General features: G+C 42.6%; 1 protein-coding gene across 1 annotated transcript; it reads right to left on the bottom strand.

Moving 5' to 3' along the window:
- Window positions 1–2,688: 2,688 nt before the first annotated feature.
- On the bottom strand, window positions 2,689–17,942 carry LOC117454985 (cell division control protein 42 homolog). The gene is made up of 6 exons (XM_034094303.1): window positions 17,855–17,942; window positions 14,527–14,631; window positions 6,152–6,224; window positions 5,395–5,504; window positions 4,886–5,083; window positions 2,689–3,435 (listed from the first exon to the last, which is right to left on the bottom strand). The coding sequence occupies exons 2-6, from the start codon at window positions 14,629–14,631 to the stop codon at window positions 3,346–3,348; spliced, it is 576 nt and encodes a 191-aa protein (XP_033950194.1). The 5' UTR covers window positions 17,855–17,942; the 3' UTR covers window positions 2,689–3,345.
- Between the last annotated feature and the right edge of the window lie 4,967 nt (window positions 17,943–22,909).

Consider the following 22,909-nt stretch of genomic DNA (forward strand, 5'->3'; position numbering starts at 1 on the left):
ATCGGGATGATGTTAAGAGCATTCCATGAATATAACAAAAAGTGTTTCTGAAATAAATTACATACCCCATCTTTAAGTTCCCATTTTTCAAAAGATTACTACAAACAAAAAACTTTAATTCAAAATAAACTAAAAAGTACATATTATAAAAACAGCAGGAAAGGTTGGAGGAGAAGGAAGAAGTGTCTTAAATGTGAATTATATCAAATAAAATCGAGTCAAGGTGAAACAACATTCAAGTACTGTTTTTATTATTTCCAAACACCCATCACTTCTAACATTCATCTTTTTATACAGAGCACTTATCTGTAAATATTGCTTCAGCTGTTTTGTCCTGCCACTAGAAGCTTCTCATGAGAGTTGTTTAGTTTGTGATACTCACTCAAACTGTTGGTACTCAACCGTCAAGTAAAAATATCTAAAGAGAAAAGAAATAAAAACCTCAAATGTCCAAAAAACAGCTAAAATAATGTTCCCCAAGAAACAATAAGGAGCAAAGAAAATTATATATATAATACTTGTAATCATCCATACATTATCAGAATAAACGGTCATCTCCAAAATAGTGGAAAAAATATAAGCAAAGTGGAATTATAGTTAATTTTTACAAGGAAATCTTCTCAGTTTAAAGATTTTGGTTATTATTTGGCCGTGGTTAATCAGTATTGAAGAGCTTAAAAAAGTATACCAAAACACGACATAACATTGGTTATTCCAGATCCTTAGCTAATGAACTCTTATGGTTTAGTACTTATAGTTTAGCTTCATAACACAAAGGTAATTCAGGCAAAAACGCCTAAACAGTTTAACTCCAAACAGTTTGCCTGCTTAAAGATGGCTGATGGTATATCTGATGATAATATAAGTTTAAGTGTAAATTATCCTATTTTAGGCTCCAGTGGAGATTTCTTGATGCCCAAAGAAACAACACAAACCTTTAAACTGAGCAGTATTCCCCTTTAAGGCCTCTAGGAGGTGCTAACACGCCAAACGAACGAGGAGAGCGAAGCAGGAGCGAACAATACGAGGAGGTCACGAGTGAAATGTTTTGCTCATTAGTCACATCTACTATCCACAGCATAAGGCGAGTTAGGATTCCATTAACCGGTTCATCAACAGGTTAGGTTACTGTTCAGTGTTTCCCATACATATATATTTTTGGTGGTCTAATGATGATCGGAAGGTTGCGAGTTCAAATCCCGCCTGGAACACCACTACTAGTGTGCCCTAGTAAGGCACTTAGCCCTCAGTTACTCCAGGGAGAATGTCCCTGTAGTTGGTCATTGTAAATTGCTCTGGAATAAGGCGTCTGCTAAATGCATAAATTGTAAATTATATTTTTGGGAGAGTAAACCCCACAGATCCTCAACTCCGACGTGTCTCACTCATTAACAACGCAACAGTAGCCATGAACTCGCATGTATTTTCTTATTTGAGGGGGGGTGGATGCGTGGGCCACCCGAATAGGTTAAGGGGCCTTTGGCTTTTCTTTCTGTGGGAAACACTGCTGTTTAATGTGTTGTCTTTGTCACAAATGAAATAGCCTGCTAAAGAAGAAGGGCTGGTTGGTGTTACTAGATTTCCAAAGACAACAAATGGTCCCAAAGCTGGGAAAATATGACTTATTAGGATCCTAAGCAATAAGGCAGAAATGTTTTTGAGAACGAAATTACAAATGTTAAGGCATTACTACTCAAAGTTTCCACACACACACACACACACACACACACACACACACACACACACACACACACACACACACACACACACACACACACACACACACACACACACACACACACACACACACACACACACACACACACACACACACACACACACACACACACACACACACACACACACACACACACACACACACACACACACACACACACACACACACACACACACACACACACGAGGTGCATTCTGGCATTGGTGCTGCAGTTAAATTAAGGCCTTCTTTTTTGTGTGAAACATTTGCATTAGATGATGTCTTGATAGGACTCTAATTGAGATGGCTGTTTGGCAAATGTTTCATGGACTTATATCTGGGGTTTCACTCATCTGCATCAGGCCGACACTCTTCTGTTTCTTTTGCATTACACATGCTATTGTCTCTAAAATGGATGTAGTTTTGGTTGATTTGGGATGGGGTCTATATGGAACACCTTAAATACTTTATATCAGGTGGTATGCAGTTTTAAAGAGTTACAGCCAAACATAATGACTCCCCTGTGACGGCGGAGTGTGAGAATGTCCACAGTGAGACGGCAGGAGAGAAAAGGCAATGTTTGCTGAACACCAACATATTTCTGTCAGGTGACCACGTCATGAAACCTACCAACCAACCTACTCATGTTCCAACTGAAAGATTTGATTGATCGTTTTTCTTAAGGACGTGCAAGTTCGATCATCGCTCCTGTTGTTGGATTATTGCAGGTGTGCATCATTAACTGGTGTGTATGTGTGTGTGTGTGTGTGTGTGTGTGTGTGTGTGTGTGTACATCGTCTTTTATACTGCAAAGCCGAAGTCAGTGAAACTCTAATTAGCCCATCTGAATCTCTTTGTGGATGAACTCAGGTTGCCGTGGCCTCTCAAACTAAAGCACTAAATAGACGGCAGCTGCAGGGCACGATGCTCACAAACTGGGTTTTTATATCTCTTTCAATAAAAAACATAACTTGTTTGTAGAAAGTGTTTATTTCTGATCCATTTTCTCTTCTTCTAATAGTTTTAATCAGACTGGTAACAAATATCATTAATGCCTTGTTTTTTTACTACTATTTCTTTGGTGCAAATGCAACCCGCTTTAGACCAAAGAAAGACATGATGTAATGAAAAGGATCATTATTATAACCGTCAGCTCAATTTCAAAGGAATAATGCGAGCCAAACTTCACCAAGAATCTCCATAAATGTAAGAGCGAGCACAATCTACAACGGCGTGTACTGACCAAAGACATCTTAAACGTTACAATGTGTGACTTGGGTAAATATCTTTTTCAGTTGGTGGTTACCAGTTGGAGCTGTAACCGTGACACTGTTTGTATCTTTAAGGCGTGCAACCCTCTCCTCCTATTATTGAAACCTGTTTCCTGGTTAGTGAGGAGTCCACATGTGTTAGTCATATTATAATGGACACGTATCTATGATGAGAAGAAAGCCTCTTCCAACACCACACCCCATGGTAAGTCACTACGGCTGAAGGCACTGTTTACAAATGACCTCGTCCACTCCACTCCCACACCCTCCTCTCCGTACTGCCTCCCTCCGTTCCCATCTGGGTCTGTCTACCTCCACCTCCTCTTCCTCCTCCTCCTTGTCCTCCTGTTGTGGCGTCTATAGCAGGACGCAGCGCTTCTTGGGTTTGTTGTCTGGAGGCTCCAGAGCTGCCAGGATGGCCTCGTCAAACACGTTCTTCAGACCCCTCTGAGAAAAGAGTAAAAACTCATGAGCTATGTCTGCTAGTAAAAAAAAGAAGGAAAAAAGAGACCTGAGGGGTTAGAAACCTTTGAATCATTTTAAAGCACTGACCTCATTCACTAACAACCCGAAAATATGGTGCCAAAGTACATTTTATGGCCCATTTGTAACCCTAAAACCATTGTCCTTTACTGTGAATCTTACATAAATATAGTAGACATAAACGGAATAAACATATATGCATCTCTTTATTCAAATTCAATATTTAAATTGACCCACATATTTGCGTTTTACTGCAGCGTCATGTGAAGCAGCCATCTCACATTTAAGAGGAAGAAACAAACGGTATGGTATTTGAGCTAAAATGATGTATTCCTTATACCAACTATTACTACAGGGTATCATCATTATGTAATCCAAATTACTTGGATTTGAACTGAATGGCAGTGCTGCTTGAAATCCTTTTTTATATCAATTAAAAAAGTCGGAAATGACATTGTTTGTCCTGACCTGCCGCAGAGCAAATCAATAGAATACAAATCAGTAGGGTGCAAAGTGACCATTTTGTTTACCTATAAACTGAATGCATTGTGGATGTTCATATTGGTTTTCGGCTTATGAGTATCGTTTGAAATTTATCGATTCCGGTTCTTATCGATTCCCCGTTTCGATTCCAAAATTGTAAAAGAAAGAGGTCAAACGTTTAGATAACAAACATATCTTTATTCTTTTTAGCTTTAACTGACATTTTTACAAATAAAAAATATACATGCAATACAAATGTATTGCACAATAGCTGTGCTTTATTTTAACTGAGCTATGCCTGTGGCAAGCTATTAACAGGCATTACACCGTGCCTTGTCTTTTTTAGTGTAGTGGAGCCTCACGTTAGAGCGTTTACCGCGACCCATCTTTGGTGTTATGGAGTGACTGAGCTCGTGAACTGTCTACGAGAGGGCGGGGGGAGCCTCGCTGCGGGGCAACTGTGGACCTCTGTCGCCTGTCAGCGCAACTTACATGATGCCGTTTAAAAAACTTAAGGCCGGTGCCGGCGGTCAGCGAACCGAGCCGGCCGTCAACGGCCCGCTGGCGACCGGCCGTTCTGTGATTCTCCAGAACACACAGATGGCCAGTCCGCCCTTACCCTGTATTCCACCGGGTCACCGGGGCGCAGACGGACCCGGTGGAATACAGGGTCTACTGCATTTAGGAACCGTTAACCAGAACCGAAATTGTGTATTTTGCATGGGTACCTGGCATTCTCTTATCGGTTCTCATCTGGAACCGAGTTTCGGTTCCCAACCCTACTTATGAGTGATTTAAATCTACCAGCCACTTGCATATCGTACCAGCAATTGCCTTTTCCCCCCATAATACTTCACAAAAAGTCTTTCTCTCGAGAGACATTTTAAGTGTGGACCAGTTTTAGATGCAGAGGCCTTTCCTCTGTGCGTACCTGTGTGAGAGCTGAACACTCCACGTATTTGACGGCCTTCAGCTCTCGGGCCAGTTTCTCCCCGCTCTCACAGCTCAGGGCTCGCTGTTTGTTCTTGGCCAGTTTCTCCAGAGTGTTGCTGTCGTCTCTCAGATCCACCTGAGTCCCGACCAGCAGGAAGGGCGTCCGCGGGCAGTGGTGGGAGATCTCCGGCACCCACTGTGAGGAGACACGGACAGAGAAGCATGAGGCATTTCATCTGGGAGTCTTGAGTAGCACCTCATTCTCAATGCCATAGTTACATTTGTGTAAACATTTCAAAAGGAATTCAAATATGTGTGTTGATTTGTTCTTAATTGTCATCCTTTAACAGATTTTCTGGAAGTTTATGACCAGATTATTAGTCATTTCACATTTACGAAACGTTTTCTTTTAAAGATTCGTTGTTGAAAAAAGTACGACCTCTTTTGTTTGTTTCAATTAAAAGCCCAAACTGACAAATGCTGACTGACTTTACTTCACAAACTCACCTTCTCTCTGACATTCTCAAAAGAGGAAGGCGATACTACGGAGAAACAGACGAGGAAGACGTCGGTCTGAGGGTAGCTGAGGGGTCGCAGCCTGTCGTAGTCCTCCTGACCTGCAGAGGGAGAAGCACATACACTCTGATCAACGTTTTAGATGTAACAAGTGGAGTGGGCTGCAACAGTTGTCAATGAGAGTGGTGCAGGCAGGAGTCCTAGCACTTCTGAGCTTCCTCTTCTTGATGTCAACGGGTTTTTGAATGCGTTAGATGCTTGAAGTATTGTCTGGTGTAGACACAAGCTTATGACGTTTTCACGTTTTGTACTCCGTCATAAAAATATTCCAATAAATACCTAACTGGTGAATGTCTGAAGCTTCAATGTATTAAAAATAGCCGTTGTTAAGAAGTGTCCTATTGGGAATACAAAACATCATCACGCCGAAGATTAGACTAGTTAGCTTAAGGCGTAAGGTCAAGTGACAATTATGTAGTTTGTTTATTTACCGTCAAGATTATCCTGCTGAACAAGATGTGGCAGCATCATATATGGGTGTGTGTTACAGATCTTACTTTCTGCAACAGTTCAAAACAATATGGAGATATCCCATATCTTTTTATCAAGGGACCTTTAACTTGGTCGGCAGACAGAAAAGCGTGATCCCTGCACCACTCTATTGTCACTCCTGCCGTTTCCGTCTCCTTTCAGTTCTATTCATATGAACACAAATTGAATATACAAACTACATGCACATTTTTTTTACCTGCAGTGTCAAACAGTCCCAGAGTGTACGGCTCGCCGCCGATCATCACTGTCACTGCATAGTTATCAAAAACCTGAGCGGGGGGGGGGGGGGGGGGAAGAGGGAGAACAAAGGAAGGAAGTACACATGTGAAAAAGGCATATGACCTTTCAATCAAAACAGGAAGTACACTTCTCATCTTTAAGAGGCTTAAGAGTGTCCAACAAAAGAGACACATATATTGTATGCTAGCCAGGGGTGGCCAACCCGCGGCTCTTTGCCTAGTTTCATGCGGCTCTTCAGTTCATATCGAATTGTATAGCCTATGTGTGAGTTTGGGGGAGAGACACTGACTCCTGACTAGTGTTGCACGGTGTACCGATACTTGAAAGGTACCGCGATACCCTGCCGTTAAAAACGTTACGATTCCTCCGTTTCATTAGTATCGGTACTTTAAGAATGACGGGGAAAAGTACTCCGGTGAGAAAGCACCGTTTTAATATGAGCCGTGTTCGTTCAGCGCTCTGCTTCCACTCCCTGCACTGCAGCCGTGCCTGCAGTCCCTCCCCTCTCAAGCACGCTCTAAGTCCCTCCCCTCTCAAGCACGCTCTAAGTCCCTCCCCTCTCTCGTGCACACGCTAGCTGCCAGAGCATGTGAGAAAACGAGAAGCTGCAAGTGGGAGTACAACTGCCGCTGCGCCTCGGCTTGTTGCCAGAAAAGACGCCAGAAGCGAGATTTGGAAGTATTTGAGCTATATCTCTGACAGTGAGGGCAAGCCTACGGACACCACGAGGCCTGTCTGTGAGAAATGTATTCATTTTATTTAATACGAATTCTTGTCATTTATTTTATTTATTGTTCTCATTGTTTAAAAGTTTGTGTTATGGTTCTGTTGTGAAATAAAGCACAATAATTACATTTAAGACTGTTTCCCTTTTTTTAAGAAAAGTATCGAAAAAGAATCGGAATCGCAATTCTTGACTTGGTATCGAAACCAAATGTTGGTATCGTGACAACACTAGCTACTCCTGACAGGAAAACCTGATATTTAGTAGTTCTGTTAAGTACTGAAAGCTGATAATTCTGACGTCATTTGGCCGGTCAAAGTTGTTTGGGCTCGGATTAAATCGCTCCGTTACTTTCGTCCCGTGTTACTTTCGTCCCGGCTCTCCCTACGTGTGTATGTGTGGTGTCAGTATGAGAGGATGACAGCGTGTCTAATTTTGATGTGGCCCAAGAGCCAATCACAATAATACCTGCGATGCAGTGAACCAATCACCTTTGAGGGGGGGGGAAACCTATCGTTGATTAAACACTATCCAGTGTTTCCCCTACCATTGTCTTGGAGGGGCGCTGCACCCCGCCAACGGAGCCCCACGCCCCCCCCCTGAAATTCAAGGTGTTTAAAAAATATATATAATTTTGTTTTTAAAATATATATATATAGCACCAAATTGCAAATAATCTATAACTACTGTCACTTTTCACATTGAACATGTGCTCTTTTATTAAATAAACTAAACGCTTTCATTTTAAGTTGTGAGTTTAATCAATAACAATAATCCACAGCTCCTCTCTCTGCTCCAGAGGATTTAAAATATATATCCCAATGCCACAAAAATGAATGAAAGTTGAAATCTTGTCTCCAGAAAACAAAAAACGGTCTGATGTGGCTCTTTGCAGTAACATAGAAAAAATTTGGCTCTTAACCTCTGACTGGTTGGCCACCCCTGCCCTAACCCTAATTCTCAGAGTAAACAACCCTTTGAAGAAGTGAAGACCAGACACAATGTCTTGACTTTCCAAATGAGTCCTCTTCTGTCAGAGACACACACACACACACACACACACACACACACACACACACACACACACACACACACACACACACACACACACACACACACACACACACACACACACACACACACACACACACACACACACACACACACACACACACACACACACACACACACACACACACACACACACACACACACACACACACACACACACACACACACACACACACACACACACACACACACACACACACACACACACACACACACACACACACACACACACACACACACACACACACACACACACACACACACACACACACACACACACACACACACACACACACGATTTTAAGAGGATGTTGCTTCTTAGTTTGCTCGTTTCTAGACCAACAGAGTAAACAAGTCAGAGTCTCTGGCTGGGGAAGCAATGCAAATATATATGTTCTTTCGAGTCCACAGTTATAATAATGATATAGTTTCCCCACCCTGCACATGTCTAAGGTTAGAGTTCTTAAACAAGAAAGGACATGATGTTTCTGAGGCTGGTTGTTAGTTTTGGTTTGGAGAATGCTCCTACACTCGGGATCCTCTGATTCATGGTAGTACTACTGCAGCTTAAAGGGGCCACATTACGGCTTGGGGGGGTTTTCCTTTCCTGTTGTGTGTTGTCAACCCTAACCCTAACCATGTAAATGGTGTGCAAAGGCTCAAATCCCAAACTTCCCCCCAGAGGGAGTTTTTCTCTCTTTCTCTGCTATGAGTCATGATACGTTCTGCAAATACAATTGTGCATGTAGAGACTTTTCACATAAAAAACAAAACACAATTCAAGAATGTGTAATCCCTACAAAGATGTGGAAACTACAAGTCATAGACCTCGGCCTAGACTCTGTTAGAGCACTTTCCGTTTTAAATGTGCAAAGAAAAAAAGAATTGAGATTTAAAACGTTTAACACTATAAGCTGCTCAGGAGCAGTTCAGTGATAGCCTGTGGCCATTTTATTTTACTGCATTAATTCAGCAATATCTTTGAATGCAAGTTTCGAGTCGCTGCAACAGCAGTTTCTAGGATCAGTTAACTTATCTGGTTTGCAGGTTTCATGCCTGGAAATGAAATGATGAGTCCATCAGAAATACATTTCGTCATAGATCGTTGTCAGAGGTTATTCCTGGAAGACAAAGCTGCATTTCCGTCGCTCAGATATGAAAATGATGCATTGATTCACTCAAATTATTTTTGTATATCAAACTCTTCTTGGCGTGTTTATTTTTTTTGTCTGTCAGAATATTTGTATTTCTTTGACTCTGTAGAACAACCGTCTCTTGTTGTATGTGAGGGACTATGAAGGGAATTAGCTCAAAGCAAAAATCCGGCATATTTACACTTGACGCATTATTGTTTTAAGTGTTCATTAATGTGCATTGTCCCTGTTCAAATAAACGATTAAATGAAATGAAATTGTCGTGAAATCACCATTTTGACATATGAAGCGTTCCACATATATAATGACTCCTGCGAGTTGTGTCTTGTACCTGTCCATATTGTGATTCTGATTCATTGTTTGATCCCATTTGACTGGAAGTGGTGTCTCAAGGGACATCAACTGTTTATTGCAATCATTTGAAGTGGATGTAAGCATCAATACTATCTTCATGAATGAATGCTAAGAAACTGTAACTTTAAATCATGTGAAACTGGCCACATGCTACCAGTACAGGGAGTTCTGTGTTGAGGCTGTTCAGGTGAACCCACTCTGTCATCGCTTCTCCCTCCTGTTGCATGACTCTCGTACCTTCAGGCTGCTTGCCATGAAAAACAGAAGCAGCACGGTCCCAACGTGCCTGCCAACCTCAGCTCTGAGTGGAGGTGAGCTGCAGCAGGGAGTGTTTTATAGCCGCCACGCCTGCTGCCTACAGAGCACGGCTTCAACGCGTCGAGCTGCTGCAGACAGTGTTTGAATGAAGCTCCGTATGCACAGACAGGCTCCAGATAAACAGGAGGCTGTGGCCTGTGGGAGAGGAAGCTCCATCCTACAAACACTGATTCCTGCTAGGTGTACTGCATATATCTGTTTAGTCTTTATTTATACAGGCAGGCTCACAGCGGGGGACTATAAAGGATCTGTACTCTCCTACATCTACGGCTGAGCGGAATATGTCACCATGGTATCAAACCTTCAGGCAATAAAAACCTTCAGTTTTTTTTTATTTGGCGAATATCATTTTTGAGAACTCAGAAGAAAATGAGAACACATTATTAAAACATATATATACAGCCTATATGGCCAATGCAGTACAGTTTTAAATAACTGTAGTGAGACAGGTCAATCGTTCCTGCTAAGCTATGGAGGCGACATCTCGCATCAAAGTGCATACAAATATCAAAAAGCAACACAAATCACATTTACATTTTAAGGACACAGACTAGATTAAAATGCATTTATTTCGTGAACTTAACATGAAATAAATTGCCTTGATTTAACAAAAGCTTGTACAGATATGACTTTTAAACTAAATTAAACTGATCTGAAAGTATATTATTAATATATCAAATGTATCTTTAGCTGTTCTGACAATTTCAAAAAAACACAAGCATATTTTCCAATTAATTTATTTTAATTATTACTTACTTTTGTAGTAGTATAATCTTGTAGGAGTTAATTTATGTCTAGCAACACTGATAAGATGAACTTATATATTTACATTTAGAACTGTTCAGAGTAGAGCAGAGGATTGATATGATTTTGATCAGTACAAATTAAAAAACTATTTTCCCCTGAGATATTTATCTTTCAAAATGGCAGTCTCTCTCTCTCTGGTTCATTTCCTGTTGTAGAACCAACTCATACAAAAAGGAACTGGCTGTCTGAGGCCTTTCTGAACCCTAAATGACCAAGGTTTTTTTGACTTGTTTCTCATGGTAATAGTTTGTTGTGTACTTTGTGTACTCGTTGGTGTTAGAATTGGTCGTTGGGTAGGATGCAGACATAAAAAAGAGCTTTTTATTGTAGTCGTTCTGTAAAAGGCTCCTTGACGTTACTTTTTTTCTAGAACTTAGAGTCAACTTCACACACACTTGAACACACACACTTGAACACACACACGCGCACACAGAGGTGCATTTCTAGTGATTTCAAGTTAAGACAGAAACACTGAGTGATGTGTTGAGGCACGAGCCATAAAGACACACACAGACATATTTAAATAAAAGACAAAGTACACACACATTTGTGATGATAATGCATTTGGACAGGGCTCAGACTGCAGAAGCTGCTAGAAACAAGCTGATCACCACACGGGTACAGTAGGAACACACTGCAGCTACATGGAGAAGCAGCTAATCAGCACTTGTGTTATTTGGTGTTACAATAACTTTCCTGTCTGACTGATTTACATTCTGCTTACTCATTCTGCAACACTTGGTGTATTTACATCGTATACAGGACGTGAATGTATCTCTCCAGATAAAATGTTACAGAAGGCGACATGAGGGATCTGAGAGATTGTTTCCTGGAGGAGACTTCCTCCCTCCTGATTTTTCTTTATTGTTGTCTTTGTCGGCTGACTAGCAGGAAACCGTACAACATGTTGCAGCACTCGTGAACATGCTCAACCCAAACAATGAAAACAGAGAGTCGGCAGTGGTGGATCTCATACCGAGTGTGAAAGAGAAAAGCAAACAGTAGCAGATGCTCAAAGTAGTATCACTATTATTTAAACAATACCACTTTATTATTGAAATACTATTATGAGACCACATTATTCTCAACATATTACCACTAACGAAATATTTCTATACCGACTACAAGTTGGCTCTCCATTTAATATCTCTGGCTTTGTTTGGATTCTTGCATATCAGTTAATAAGAACTGTGATTTAGATATATTTACAATAGGGCTGCTCAATTAATCGTATTTTAAATCGCGATTACGGCTTGCAACGATTACGAAAACAACGTAATCGAAATAAAACGATTATACCCAAATAATCGAGATTATGATTTTTGCCATAATCGAGCAGCCCTAATTTACAATATCACATAAACGTATATGGATATTATGACAAAAATAACATTACGATAATATTTTCTCCAATTGCCCACCACAGTAGGTTGCTTAATATCTAAGCAAATTTCTTTATGCAAAGACATATATATTGCGTTGTTTGAAATGATGTGATGGGGGGGGGGGCTGTGTGAGAGACAGACAGACAGACAGGAAGAGGATGATAGAGCTGAGTCAGCACTGTTGCTTCTGCAATCCTCTGATCAAAGTGTGCTGACTGCGGACAGAGGGAGAGATGGGGTGCCCATAGAAAACAGTAGAGAATTACTCAACAAATTCCAGCCGGCAGTCAGGGGAGCTGCCTGTCAATTAGGGGCCTTTACGTTATTTCCAGCAGGACAGTCCTGTCTGTCAACAGTCAGTCAGCTGTTTTCTAAAACGTCAGAGTTTGCAGGATCAGTGGAGCTGAGGGGACAGTCTCTGGACCTCCGTTTCTATCTGCAGAGCCTGAGAGGCAACTTCCTGCTCCAGCAGACCCCAGAGAATCTCAAATATGTTAAAGGTCGGGTAGGTAATTTTGGAGAAACCAGCTCGAGTGCGCTATAATTTGAAAATACACAACCGGAAGAAATCTGCTACTTCCTTACAGAGCCCCTCCTCCAACACACACGAACGCGCACATGACCAATGAGGGCAGTCACGCAATTAAGCCATATCTCACGCAAATAAAGTGAAGGAACAGCAAACCGAGCGGTCTACGAAATGAGACGGTCTTCTGGCTTAGTTCAGTAAAGTTGGAACGATATTGGGAGATTCTGATTTCACGGATCAATAACTCATGAACAAAACGTTATTCAGACACAAATGACGTCTCCTAAGTACCGTGGTAAGGTTATAAGGTTGACAACGAACTATCAATCAACTACAATCACATTTTGATAAAAAAAAAGCCAATACGCGCCGTCCTCCGAGCTGGACACATTACATTGGTCTCTATCTGCAGCCGGAGAAGAAACGAGTGCTCAGGGACCGTCTGCAAATTGCAACTCCGAAAAAAGAATACAATAATATTCAATCACTATTATACAGCTTATTACTACCAAACTCACTACACACATCAATAGTCTCCTGTGTGTCATACTATAGCAGTGGTTCTCAAACTTTTTCTGTCAGGCCCCCCCTTTGGAGAAAAAAAAAAGTCGGGCCCCCCCAACACAAATAGTCAGGCTCAGTGGCGGCGCAAGAGATGTATTTTGGGGGTGCTGTGGGGTAGCTTGACGTTTCATAGAGGGTGCTCAAACATTTAGGGTTTCCCATTAATGTACCGGGCGCTACAGTGGAACTTTCTACTGCAACACTCCCCACGCAAATACACAGTGTGACAGTCACAGTTACAATGAAGGCTCGATATCAGCTCACGGCATAAGCAGGGGTAAAGTGCTATTTTTATAGGTGGTGTGTGGACCTCACATAGGGGGGTCCGGGGGCATGCTCCCCTTGGAAGATTTTTAAATATTGAAGTTAAAAGCATCAATCTGGTGCACTTTGAGAGCAAAATGAAGAGATCTATGGATACCTCTCTCAACACCCATATGAAACAGAACTGTAAACAGATTTACTTTTTCTTTATGGATATTTTACAAATCACCCTTTTAAACTTTATTCTTTTTTTAATGTCATATAGTATTTCATACCTGTTTTTCATTTATTCTCTTGTTTTTTTACAACTATGATGATCATATAAATGTGTGCCTTGGAAATAATTGTTTACATTAATGGTGACCAAAACGTTTGAGACCCACTGAGGTGGGGTAGATAATTTTGGAGAAACCAGCTCGAGTGCGTTATAATTTGAAAATACACAGCCGGAAAAAATCTGCCACTTCCTTACAGAGCCCCTCCTCCAACACACACGAACATGACCAATGAGGGCACGAGATAAGTCTGTGCACAGATGGAAGGCTGACAGGCAGGTCGGCCATCCAGTTACTTTAGCCGGGCCGGCTCAGATGATTGGTCGTGCTTTTAACAGTACTACGGCTTCCAGAGATGACATTTTTTTATGGATTTGTTGTCAAAGCACTTAAGATATTCATTGCTATCTGGATGTTAAGAGCATTCCATGGAATAAAACAAAAAGTGTATCTCGAGCCGGTTTCTCAAACTTCTACCGCACCTTTAAATGTTTAAAGTTGATTACATACCGAGTTTTACTTTTGTAATTTTGGCAATGATTCCTAAAATGATTATAAGATTAGAGATCAGGGATCCATAATCTAGACAGCAGCTTTGCAAGAATACATTAAATCAGTCGGACAATTAAAGAGGTTGTAAGCAAGCAAGCAGTTTAACCACATTATTTTAAATGTTGTTTTTTTAAAAGTAAAACCAATAGTGGCTAAACCCTTATTGTGATTCTTCTTTGACTACCATTAGGCATGTTTTGATTTGGTTGATATAATTGCAAACAGACTTTAGTCTGTGTAATGGAAACAACCAATCAACAGGTCTGACAGTAGAGAGCTATGTGTGATTGCACTGAAGTGCCAGTTGATGAATTAGTGTGTAAAAGTGACTCACCGTTGGGACGTATTCAGAGGGAAACTTGTTGGTGGTGTAGGAGATAAGCAGGCAAGTCTTTCCCACCGCACCATCACCCACCACCACACACTTTATGGTCTGCATCTGAGGAGGAGGAAGCAGACAGGAAGTGAAGGAGAGAAGCGACAGGTGGGAGCCAAGGAAAGACTTCTTACTCTTCTATTAAAAAAATGCAATATTAAAACTTGTAAACATACTGGTGTATTTGTGTCATTGTAATTAAATAGACAAACACTAATTAATCTGAGTGGACAGCTTGACAAATAACATGTATTATTATTCAGTTACACATCTGGACACATGTTATATTCTGATATTTTAGGTTTCTGTAAACACACATTTTATTCAAATAAGTACCCTGAATGTTTGGATCTACAGAGCACATGGGATCAAATTGGTGCTTTTCCTCAGACAACAGTAAATGTGGGAAATATGATGTTAGTGGACCCTGGTGCATCAACAGTATGCGCATGATGATGTCATCACGCCAGAGAAGTCTATTGCTCTTAAGACAACTCAATAGTAATAGGCATATGTCCTTAATGTATTTTTACATTAATGTCAAACATCTATAAGAATAATAACTTCCTTTTTTTATTTTTATAAATTGGACGAGCTCTAGTTGATAATAAAGGAATCATTTGCTGCCATTGGTATCTAAATCATGAATCAATAATATATTGATGACGTACATTTTCTCTTACACATTATTGTTGCCCTGACATTTGATCAAACTGCAGAACCTTGTTTCTTTTAGATATTGAGAAGTGTATTCTCTTCTGCATTGTGTCTCCCTCCAAAGCTGTAAAGATCCACAGACCTTAACACCTAAATCCTTAACACTCACAGATTGCATTTACCAACATTACAAATGTCACATGCAACCTAAACAATTGTTGTTTTAAGATGTAGGCCTTTAGAATCACTCCATTTGAACATGCATACTAAAGTGCAGCTGGAAATGATCAAACGACAGCTGGATGACAGTATATTAACTAAACTGATCATTAAGTAGCCAAACATCCCCATCTCCATGCTCCCTTGAAAATACTAATATCCACTAGTTTAAGAAGATATTTCTGTATCTAGACTCTTGGTCAGGCAAGAGGTCAAATGTAAGGATTTGTCTACTTGGGATCTGTAAAACTGTGACTTGTTTTCTGGTCTCGAAGGTGTAGCTGCATGTAAACAACCTGCATTAGCCTGTATCAGGTTGAGTGGGATGCCATGAGCGTCCGTAAGCAGAAGCAGTGATACGGAAACAGAGGTAGCTGTGTATCGCAGTGACACACTGTTGGAGATCCTGTGACCAAGCAGACGCTGAGCCGCTCGCATACCCAGGCTGGCGCTTCATTAGGGGGGACAATGGTAAAGGGGTATGCGCTGCCACTTCATCACTGGTCCTTTGTTTGGGCCTTTTGGCCGTGGCAGCACTCCGCTGAACTCTGATGAGTCAGGACCAACTTAACTGGTCATCTGCAGAACCCATTCCTCTGAGATATTTGTGCAAACACAAGCAGACTGGAAAACGTAGCCTAAAGGGGTCAAACGTATGTTGAATGCACTATTGTTTCTTCTACATGTCTGCATCAAGCTGGTTCTGTTTCGGAGATGCAACAAGATCACTTTAAAGCCACTTCTCTTTCACTCTATGCCGTTTCATGCTCATCAGAAGAACCTGTGGACTCTAGAGGAATACTGCTGGAAACAAAGGTGACAAATGTCATTGTCAAAAGACAACATGTATGACTATCCTTCCTAGTAATTAAATAAGAGGGTCAAATATTTAACGTCTTCAGCTCATCAAATGTCAGGGTGTGCTGAATGTTTCTATCTAATTTTCATTTGAGTTTCGGACTGTTTGTTGCATAAAATAACCATAATCCAAAATGTGATCTTGTTTTCAGCAAACTGTTATACACTAAGCAATTAATCATAAAATAAATATGCACATTAATATTCACAACAATTGTAATCACGTTTTCAAAATAGGATTATTTGACTCAATCAACCTTAGGATGTGGGTGTGTGTACATCTGTAGGTATAATCTTAATTTAAAACAATTATACATTTTTCTTTTTTTTCCTTTATTTAAGTATTATTTATTTAGATTTGCATGTGTGAGCTATTGCCCCATAGACTTTAGATTATCTGGTTGCAGCTCTCCTTAATCTGAGGATTTATTATTTAAAAAAGGCTATTTTGGTTGTGGGAAATTGATCTTTATAACGAATAATCAGCCCAAAGAATATACATTGCATGCATCTATATTTCTACTGTAAGACATCAAGATGTGCAGGCACTACACAAACATTTTCTAAAGGTTAAATAATATGCATCTTAAAAATAAATGCATATGTTGTATACAGTTAGCAATTAGGCAAATATCAAAAATAATAACAAATACAAATCTTGTCAGATATTTGTATTTGTCTTTCTTTATCTTTTCTGTGAGGTTGTATTGGTATGTCATTATACTGTCGTGTTTGTTATGTTATGTTGTTGTAACCTGTTTAAAAACATATTTGAGATAATTGCTGATTCATTTTTCTGTCACTCAACTTCAACTCTAACTAATGTTAAACTGAACCGATATCCATTAGCCGATATCCATTAGCTAAACTCAGACGGCTTAAATCGATTTAATCAGAAGTTGTTTTAGCTATGAATGATGTGAAATCCCTCTCATTTCAATCATGTTTTACTGCTTTTCAGTTACTTCCGCATAGAAAACAGTGGTAAAAACGTAAAGAAAATCGAATTAGTGTCTTTATCCTAGGATATTAGTTTATTTGTATGGAGCTAAAGTTATGAAATGGTGATGTTACTACTTGTTGACTTCATTTAAAAAGGTCACTAAGTGTGGAAAAGTTTACTCTTGCGAAGCTAGCCTACGTTAGCAAAGTTGGGTTCGTGGCTAACGTAAAAGTTACATCCGCCGGTCCCCCACCCATAACAGAAAAGCCTGTTTTAAACGAGTTTCCCATGAAAATAACGAGAGCACTATTCAGGGGCTTGACGTGTATTTTGTCATGAATACGCAGTCCTATAATTTTTCAGGTTTGACCACACCGGTAACTTTTCTAGCAGAGATTTAACTTAACAGCACAAGCTAGCAGAGTTCGCTAGCATTAAAGGAAATCGTTTGTTTTGACAGCTGTCTGTTATCCGAGTGAGCTGTCAGCAGGCTAACAGCGACAGCTTTTACAATAAAAATACTAATTTTTACTTAAATTGGTGTCTTTCTGCTAATAATTTGAAATGGTTGGTTAGTAAATCACAGTTAAAGAAGGTGACAGCCACTACCTTGTTTCTTCTCACCGCTGGAGTGCTGTAATGTTGTGCTACGTTCAGGGTGCTTCCCGTAAACTCCCACTTCCCCCGACGCGAAAGCCGGAAATATGGCTTGTGGTATATTCAGGTCCCGCTGGAATTACCAATGTTAATATGATTTTTGTTTCTGCAATGTATTGTTTGGTTACGTCAATATTTTCTCCTTCTACTGTGACCCTTAGTTCTAATTATGGTTATTTTTGATATGTTAAGGTGAACAATTCCCAACGTATTTGTTTAAATAATTTAAACGTTTTCAATGTCTATTTGACTTCACCTTTGTTTAATTGCTGACATGACACATAAGGCACGATTACTGAAAATGACACCAGAGGACCTCAGCTCAGATATTCACAACTATAAACACATTCACAGCCTCATACCTTTTGCAAAAATACTTAACACATAAGACTCATATGTCAAACATGATGTAACTTATTGGCCTTTTCAAGGCACATTTAAAGAGTGGTATTTGGCACGATATAAATAAAAAATGACTTCCCTTGCCTTTCAAAATACATTACTTTGAACCATTAATTTAACAAAACATACTTAAAGTAATTGTAAAGTCACTTTCATTAGGCGTGAGCACTTTAAAAAGGCAAAAGGCGAGTGTGCCGCTTTTTTTGTATCTCTACAAATTATGTTGTTGTTTTTAAGCCCTATATATTATACAGAATATCATGTCTTTTCTGATTTTCAGGGCATATTACTACTTTTGTTTTGTATGAAGTATTTCATTTTGCTAAGTGTTCTGCCACTTGTGCGTTTGGAGGTGTGAATTGCGTGAGTTTTGTGTCATGTTTTGACAAATAGGCTTAAGCAATCACAAAAAATTGAACAAGTGTTAAACCCTGGAGATAATTCAAACACTCCCTGAAGGCAGCAGGGCTTGTCAATTCATTGGGTTCCTTTAAAATGTAAAGGTATCCTTTAATATGTGTGATTTACTGTATTGTAAAGTGTAACTTCCATTGACAGAATAATAATCATTATAAATGTAAAAATGTTAAACTCGTAACTCAGTGTCTATTGAGGTCAACTGAAAGATGGGTTGTTTCTCAGACACCAGCAGAGGGAGATGAAGTGCAGCCCAGTTGGTGTTTTTAGGGTTATGCATTGCTAACAGGGAAGAGCCATGTTAGCAGAGGCTAAGGGCAGTTACATTTAATGTATTTGCTACATTATGTGCCCGTTCTCTTATTTCAGGCATTTCCGTATATTGTCAACTGCAGTATGCACAAAGTAAACAGGCTTTATGTGTAATTGTACTGTATGCATCAACTATACACCCATTATGATTTTTCACATGAATATACCTTTTGGCTATAACCAATATGATACACGGTATATGCATTTCAAATAAGATGAGTTAATGAGTAATGCAGGCCAAACAGGTTGAACATGTGAGTTTAAAAATAGGTTTACCTGCATTTCTGTGGGAATGTATGGAAACATGATGATTCACTTAGTTCTGACCCACAATGTGGCACGTACATTTATCAAGGTCCACTTACCAGAAACAAGATTGTGGATGAGAGCACCAGAGATGTGAACGAGTTGGTCTTAAAAGCCCCAAAAAGTAAAGACATTGAGACATGATTCACTTAATAAGAATGAACTTTGGAGATAAAAGCATCATTTATGTTACGTCCATGCATGCAGGCTGAATTGATGTGCCTCATAATTTTTGTAATCCTGCAATTATTTAGTAATTCTAACAATGACAGATTGAAATATCATCTGAATATAGCATCTGGTATGTTGTATTAAGATAAGTGAATAAGAGATATCATCTTTTGAGTTTCTCTGTTGGCTACAATAAAAAAGTGAGTAGTGTGGTGACACGTTATGGGACATAATTCACCTCTCTTATTGTGTTGCCACACGGACCCTTTAGTGGGAACACCTGGAGAGTTAGCCTCCATTCCTGCTAGCTCGTCAAGCAGAGCAGTTGATGTGTTGAGCTCTCTATACTTAATGGATAATAAAGAGTGGAACTCCGTTCTGAATACACCGCCTCCGACTCCCTTTTCCTGGCGCTACACTGGTGACCCTGACGTTTCCGAGAAAGTTTCCGGAAAATTAACGAGCATGGCTGAACGCGATGTGTTCGTAAAGCTGCCGGAATTCTGGGAGCACGCCGCGGAGGCATGGTTCGCACATGTGGAGGCGCACTTCGCCTACCGACAGGTCCGTGACGGGGACCTGAAATACTACCATGTGGTAGCAGCGCTGGGCTGCTCTACGTCGTCCAGGTTGGTGGGATTCATCGCAGCCCCCCCACATCATGGCAAATATGAGGCGATTAAGGCCCTTCTCCTTAAGACATTTAGCTTATCTGCTAAGGAGAGGGCCCGCCAGTTACTTGACATTCAAGGCCTGGGAGACAGCAAGCCATCTCAGCTAATGGAGAAAATGCTAAATCTGCTAGGGGGGGAAGATCCCCGGATTTTATTCACGGAGATTTTCCTGCGTCACTTGCCTCCCTGGGTCCAGACGGCGCTGGCCAACACGCCTGTCACGGAGCCGCGTGCCTTGGCTGAGGAAGCGGATCGTTTTTTCCTGGCTACACAACAGGCCGGTGCAGAGACATTAGCCGCGACGCGCAGCAGCCCATCTGCAGTTAAGACAGCATGGCGGGGGCCGGACACGGCTGTGGCAAGCCGGCGTGGAGACACCGGAGAGTGCTCTTACCACGCACGTTTCGGGACAAGGGCGAAGAGATGCATCGCTCCGTGCAGCTACAAACCCCCGGGAAACGGAGGGGCCGGCGCTCGGTAGTGGCCCTGAGCGTCGGCGGCACGTGCAGGCTCCTCTTCGTCAGCGACAGCGTTTCGGGGAGCCTGTTTCTGTGTGACACGGGCGCTCAACGGAGCGTAGTTCCAGCGTCGAGTGAAGACGTCGCCCGTGGGGGGCACGGACCGCGATTGACGACGGCTAACGGCGGTCCCATTCGCACGTACGGCGTGAGGCCTATGTGTTTGTGCATCGGAGGACAGCGTTTCAGCTGGGATTTCGTGACAGCGGACATTTCTTTTCCCCTCCTCGGAGCGGATTTTTTGTGTGCTCATGGACTCTTAGTGGACGTTAAGAATAGGCGTTTGATTGATGCCTTGACGTTTTCTTCCCTCGTGTGCACACTTGGCAGCGCAGCGTACGACGGGCTGTCGGGCTCGCTGTCAGGGGCAGACACGTTTCTCAGACTGTTGGCCGAGTTTCCAGACCTGTCGCTGCCCACCTTCTCTGCGCTTACCACTAAGCATGGCGTGGAGCACCACGTCACTACCGAGGGGCCTCCTGTCTACGCCAGGGCCCGGCGGTTGAACCCTTCTAAGCTGGCTGTGGCGAGGGCGGAGTTTGCAACCATGGAGCGCCTGGGCATTGTCCGCCGCTCTGACAGTCCTTGGGCTTCCCCCCTGCACGTCGTCCCCAAACCGAACGGCGGGTTCCGCCCGTGCGGGGATTACCGCCGACTCAACGACGCCACTACGCCTGACCGCTATCCGGTGCCGCACATTCAGGACTTTTCGGCTCATCTGGCCGGTACGGGGGTGTTTTCCAAGGTGGACCTGGTGCGTGGATACCACCAGGTGCCCATGCACCCCCTGGACATTCCCAAGACGGCAGTGATAACACCTTTTGGACTTTTTGAGTTCCTGCGGATGCCTTTTGGACTCAAGAATGCCGCTCAGACGTTCCAGCGCCTGATGGATTCGGTACTGCGGGACCTGCCGTTTGTGTTTGTCTACCTCGACGACATACTCGTCGCCAGCGCTTCAGTGCAGGAGCACCTGTCCCACCTCCAAGCCCTTTTCACACGGCTCAGCGAACACGGATTAATCATCAATCCGGCAAAGTGCCAGTTCGGGGTGTCTGACATTGATTTCCTGGGGCACCGCGTCACCAAGGGCGGTGCGACACCTCTGCCAGCGAAGGTGGAGGCTGTTGCGGCTTTTCCTCGCCCGCTCACAGCCCGGTCGCTCCGTGAGTTTCTGGGGATGGTGACCTTCTACCACCGTTTCATCGCCCGGGCCGCACACATCATGCGGCCGCTGTATGAAGCGTTGAAAGGCAAGACCCCCGTCCAGGCGATCGACTGGACAGCAGAGGCGGACGGCGCTTTTGCTGAGGTCAAGACCGCGTTGGCTCAGGCGGCTTTGCTGGCACACCCATCATCTACGGCTCCCATCTCCATCACCACGGACGCGTCGGACTACGCGGTCGGCGCAGTGCACGAGCAGTGGGTGGAGGGCGCTTGGCAGCCGCTCGCCTTTTTCAGCCGCCAGCTGACGCCCAGAGAACGCAGGTACAGCGCCTTTGACCGAGAGCTCCTTGGACTTTATTTGGCCGTGCGGCACTTCCGTTTCATGCTGGAAGGCCGTGAATTTACGGCGTTTGTCGACCACAAGCCGCTCACGTCAGCAGCGGCAGCGTTCCTACATATCAGAGTTCACTACGGACATTAAGCACGTGGCTGGCAAGTCGAACCTGGTTGCTGATTGCCTCTCCAGAGTCGTCATCGGTGCCGTCCAGTTGGGCCTGGACTATACTCGCATGGCGGCGGACCAGGTCACAGATCCCGGCGTCCAGGCTCTGAAGGTGGAGGGCGCGGGGCTGCGCTTGGAGGACGTAGTGTTCGGCGACGCGGGCATTACCCTCCTGTGTGACGTTTCCACGGGCCTGGCGCGGCCTGTCGTCCCTGCCAGCTGGAGGCGCTCTGTGTTCGAAGCGGTGCACGGCCTATCACACCCCGGCGTTAAACCTTCGGTGCGCTTGGTGGCCGCGAAGTTCGTCTGGCATGGGCTGAAAAAGGATGTGAGGACTTGGGCCAGGGAGTGCGTGGCTTGTCAACGCGCTAAGGTGCACCGCCACACGAAGGCCCCGTTGGAGCGTTTCCTGGTGCCTGAGAGGAGGTTTGATCATGTCAACATTGACCTGGTTGGTCCGTTGCCTTCCTCTCAGGGGTTTTCCTACCTCCTCACCATGGTGGACAGAACGACCCGTTGGCCGGAGGCAGTTCCGCTC

The sequence above is a fragment of the Pseudochaenichthys georgianus genome, chromosome 11 (assembly GCF_902827115.2).
Source record: "Pseudochaenichthys georgianus chromosome 11, fPseGeo1.2, whole genome shotgun sequence".
NCBI classification, from domain to species: domain Eukaryota; kingdom Metazoa; phylum Chordata; class Actinopteri; order Perciformes; family Channichthyidae; genus Pseudochaenichthys; species Pseudochaenichthys georgianus.

Coding starts and splice junctions, on each gene's coding strand:
- LOC117454985 (XM_034094303.1), bottom strand. CDS start 14,631: ATGCAGACCATAAAGTGTGTGGTGGTGGGTGATGGTGCGGTGGGAAAG. Junction 5,505..6,151: donor GGGACTGTTTGACACTGCAG/GTAAAAAAAATG, acceptor CTCCCTCTGCAG/GTCAGGAGGACTACGACAGG. Junction 5,084..5,394: donor TTGAGAATGTCAGAGAGAAG/GTGAGTTTGTGA, acceptor GTCTCCTCACAG/TGGGTGCCGGAGATCTCCCA.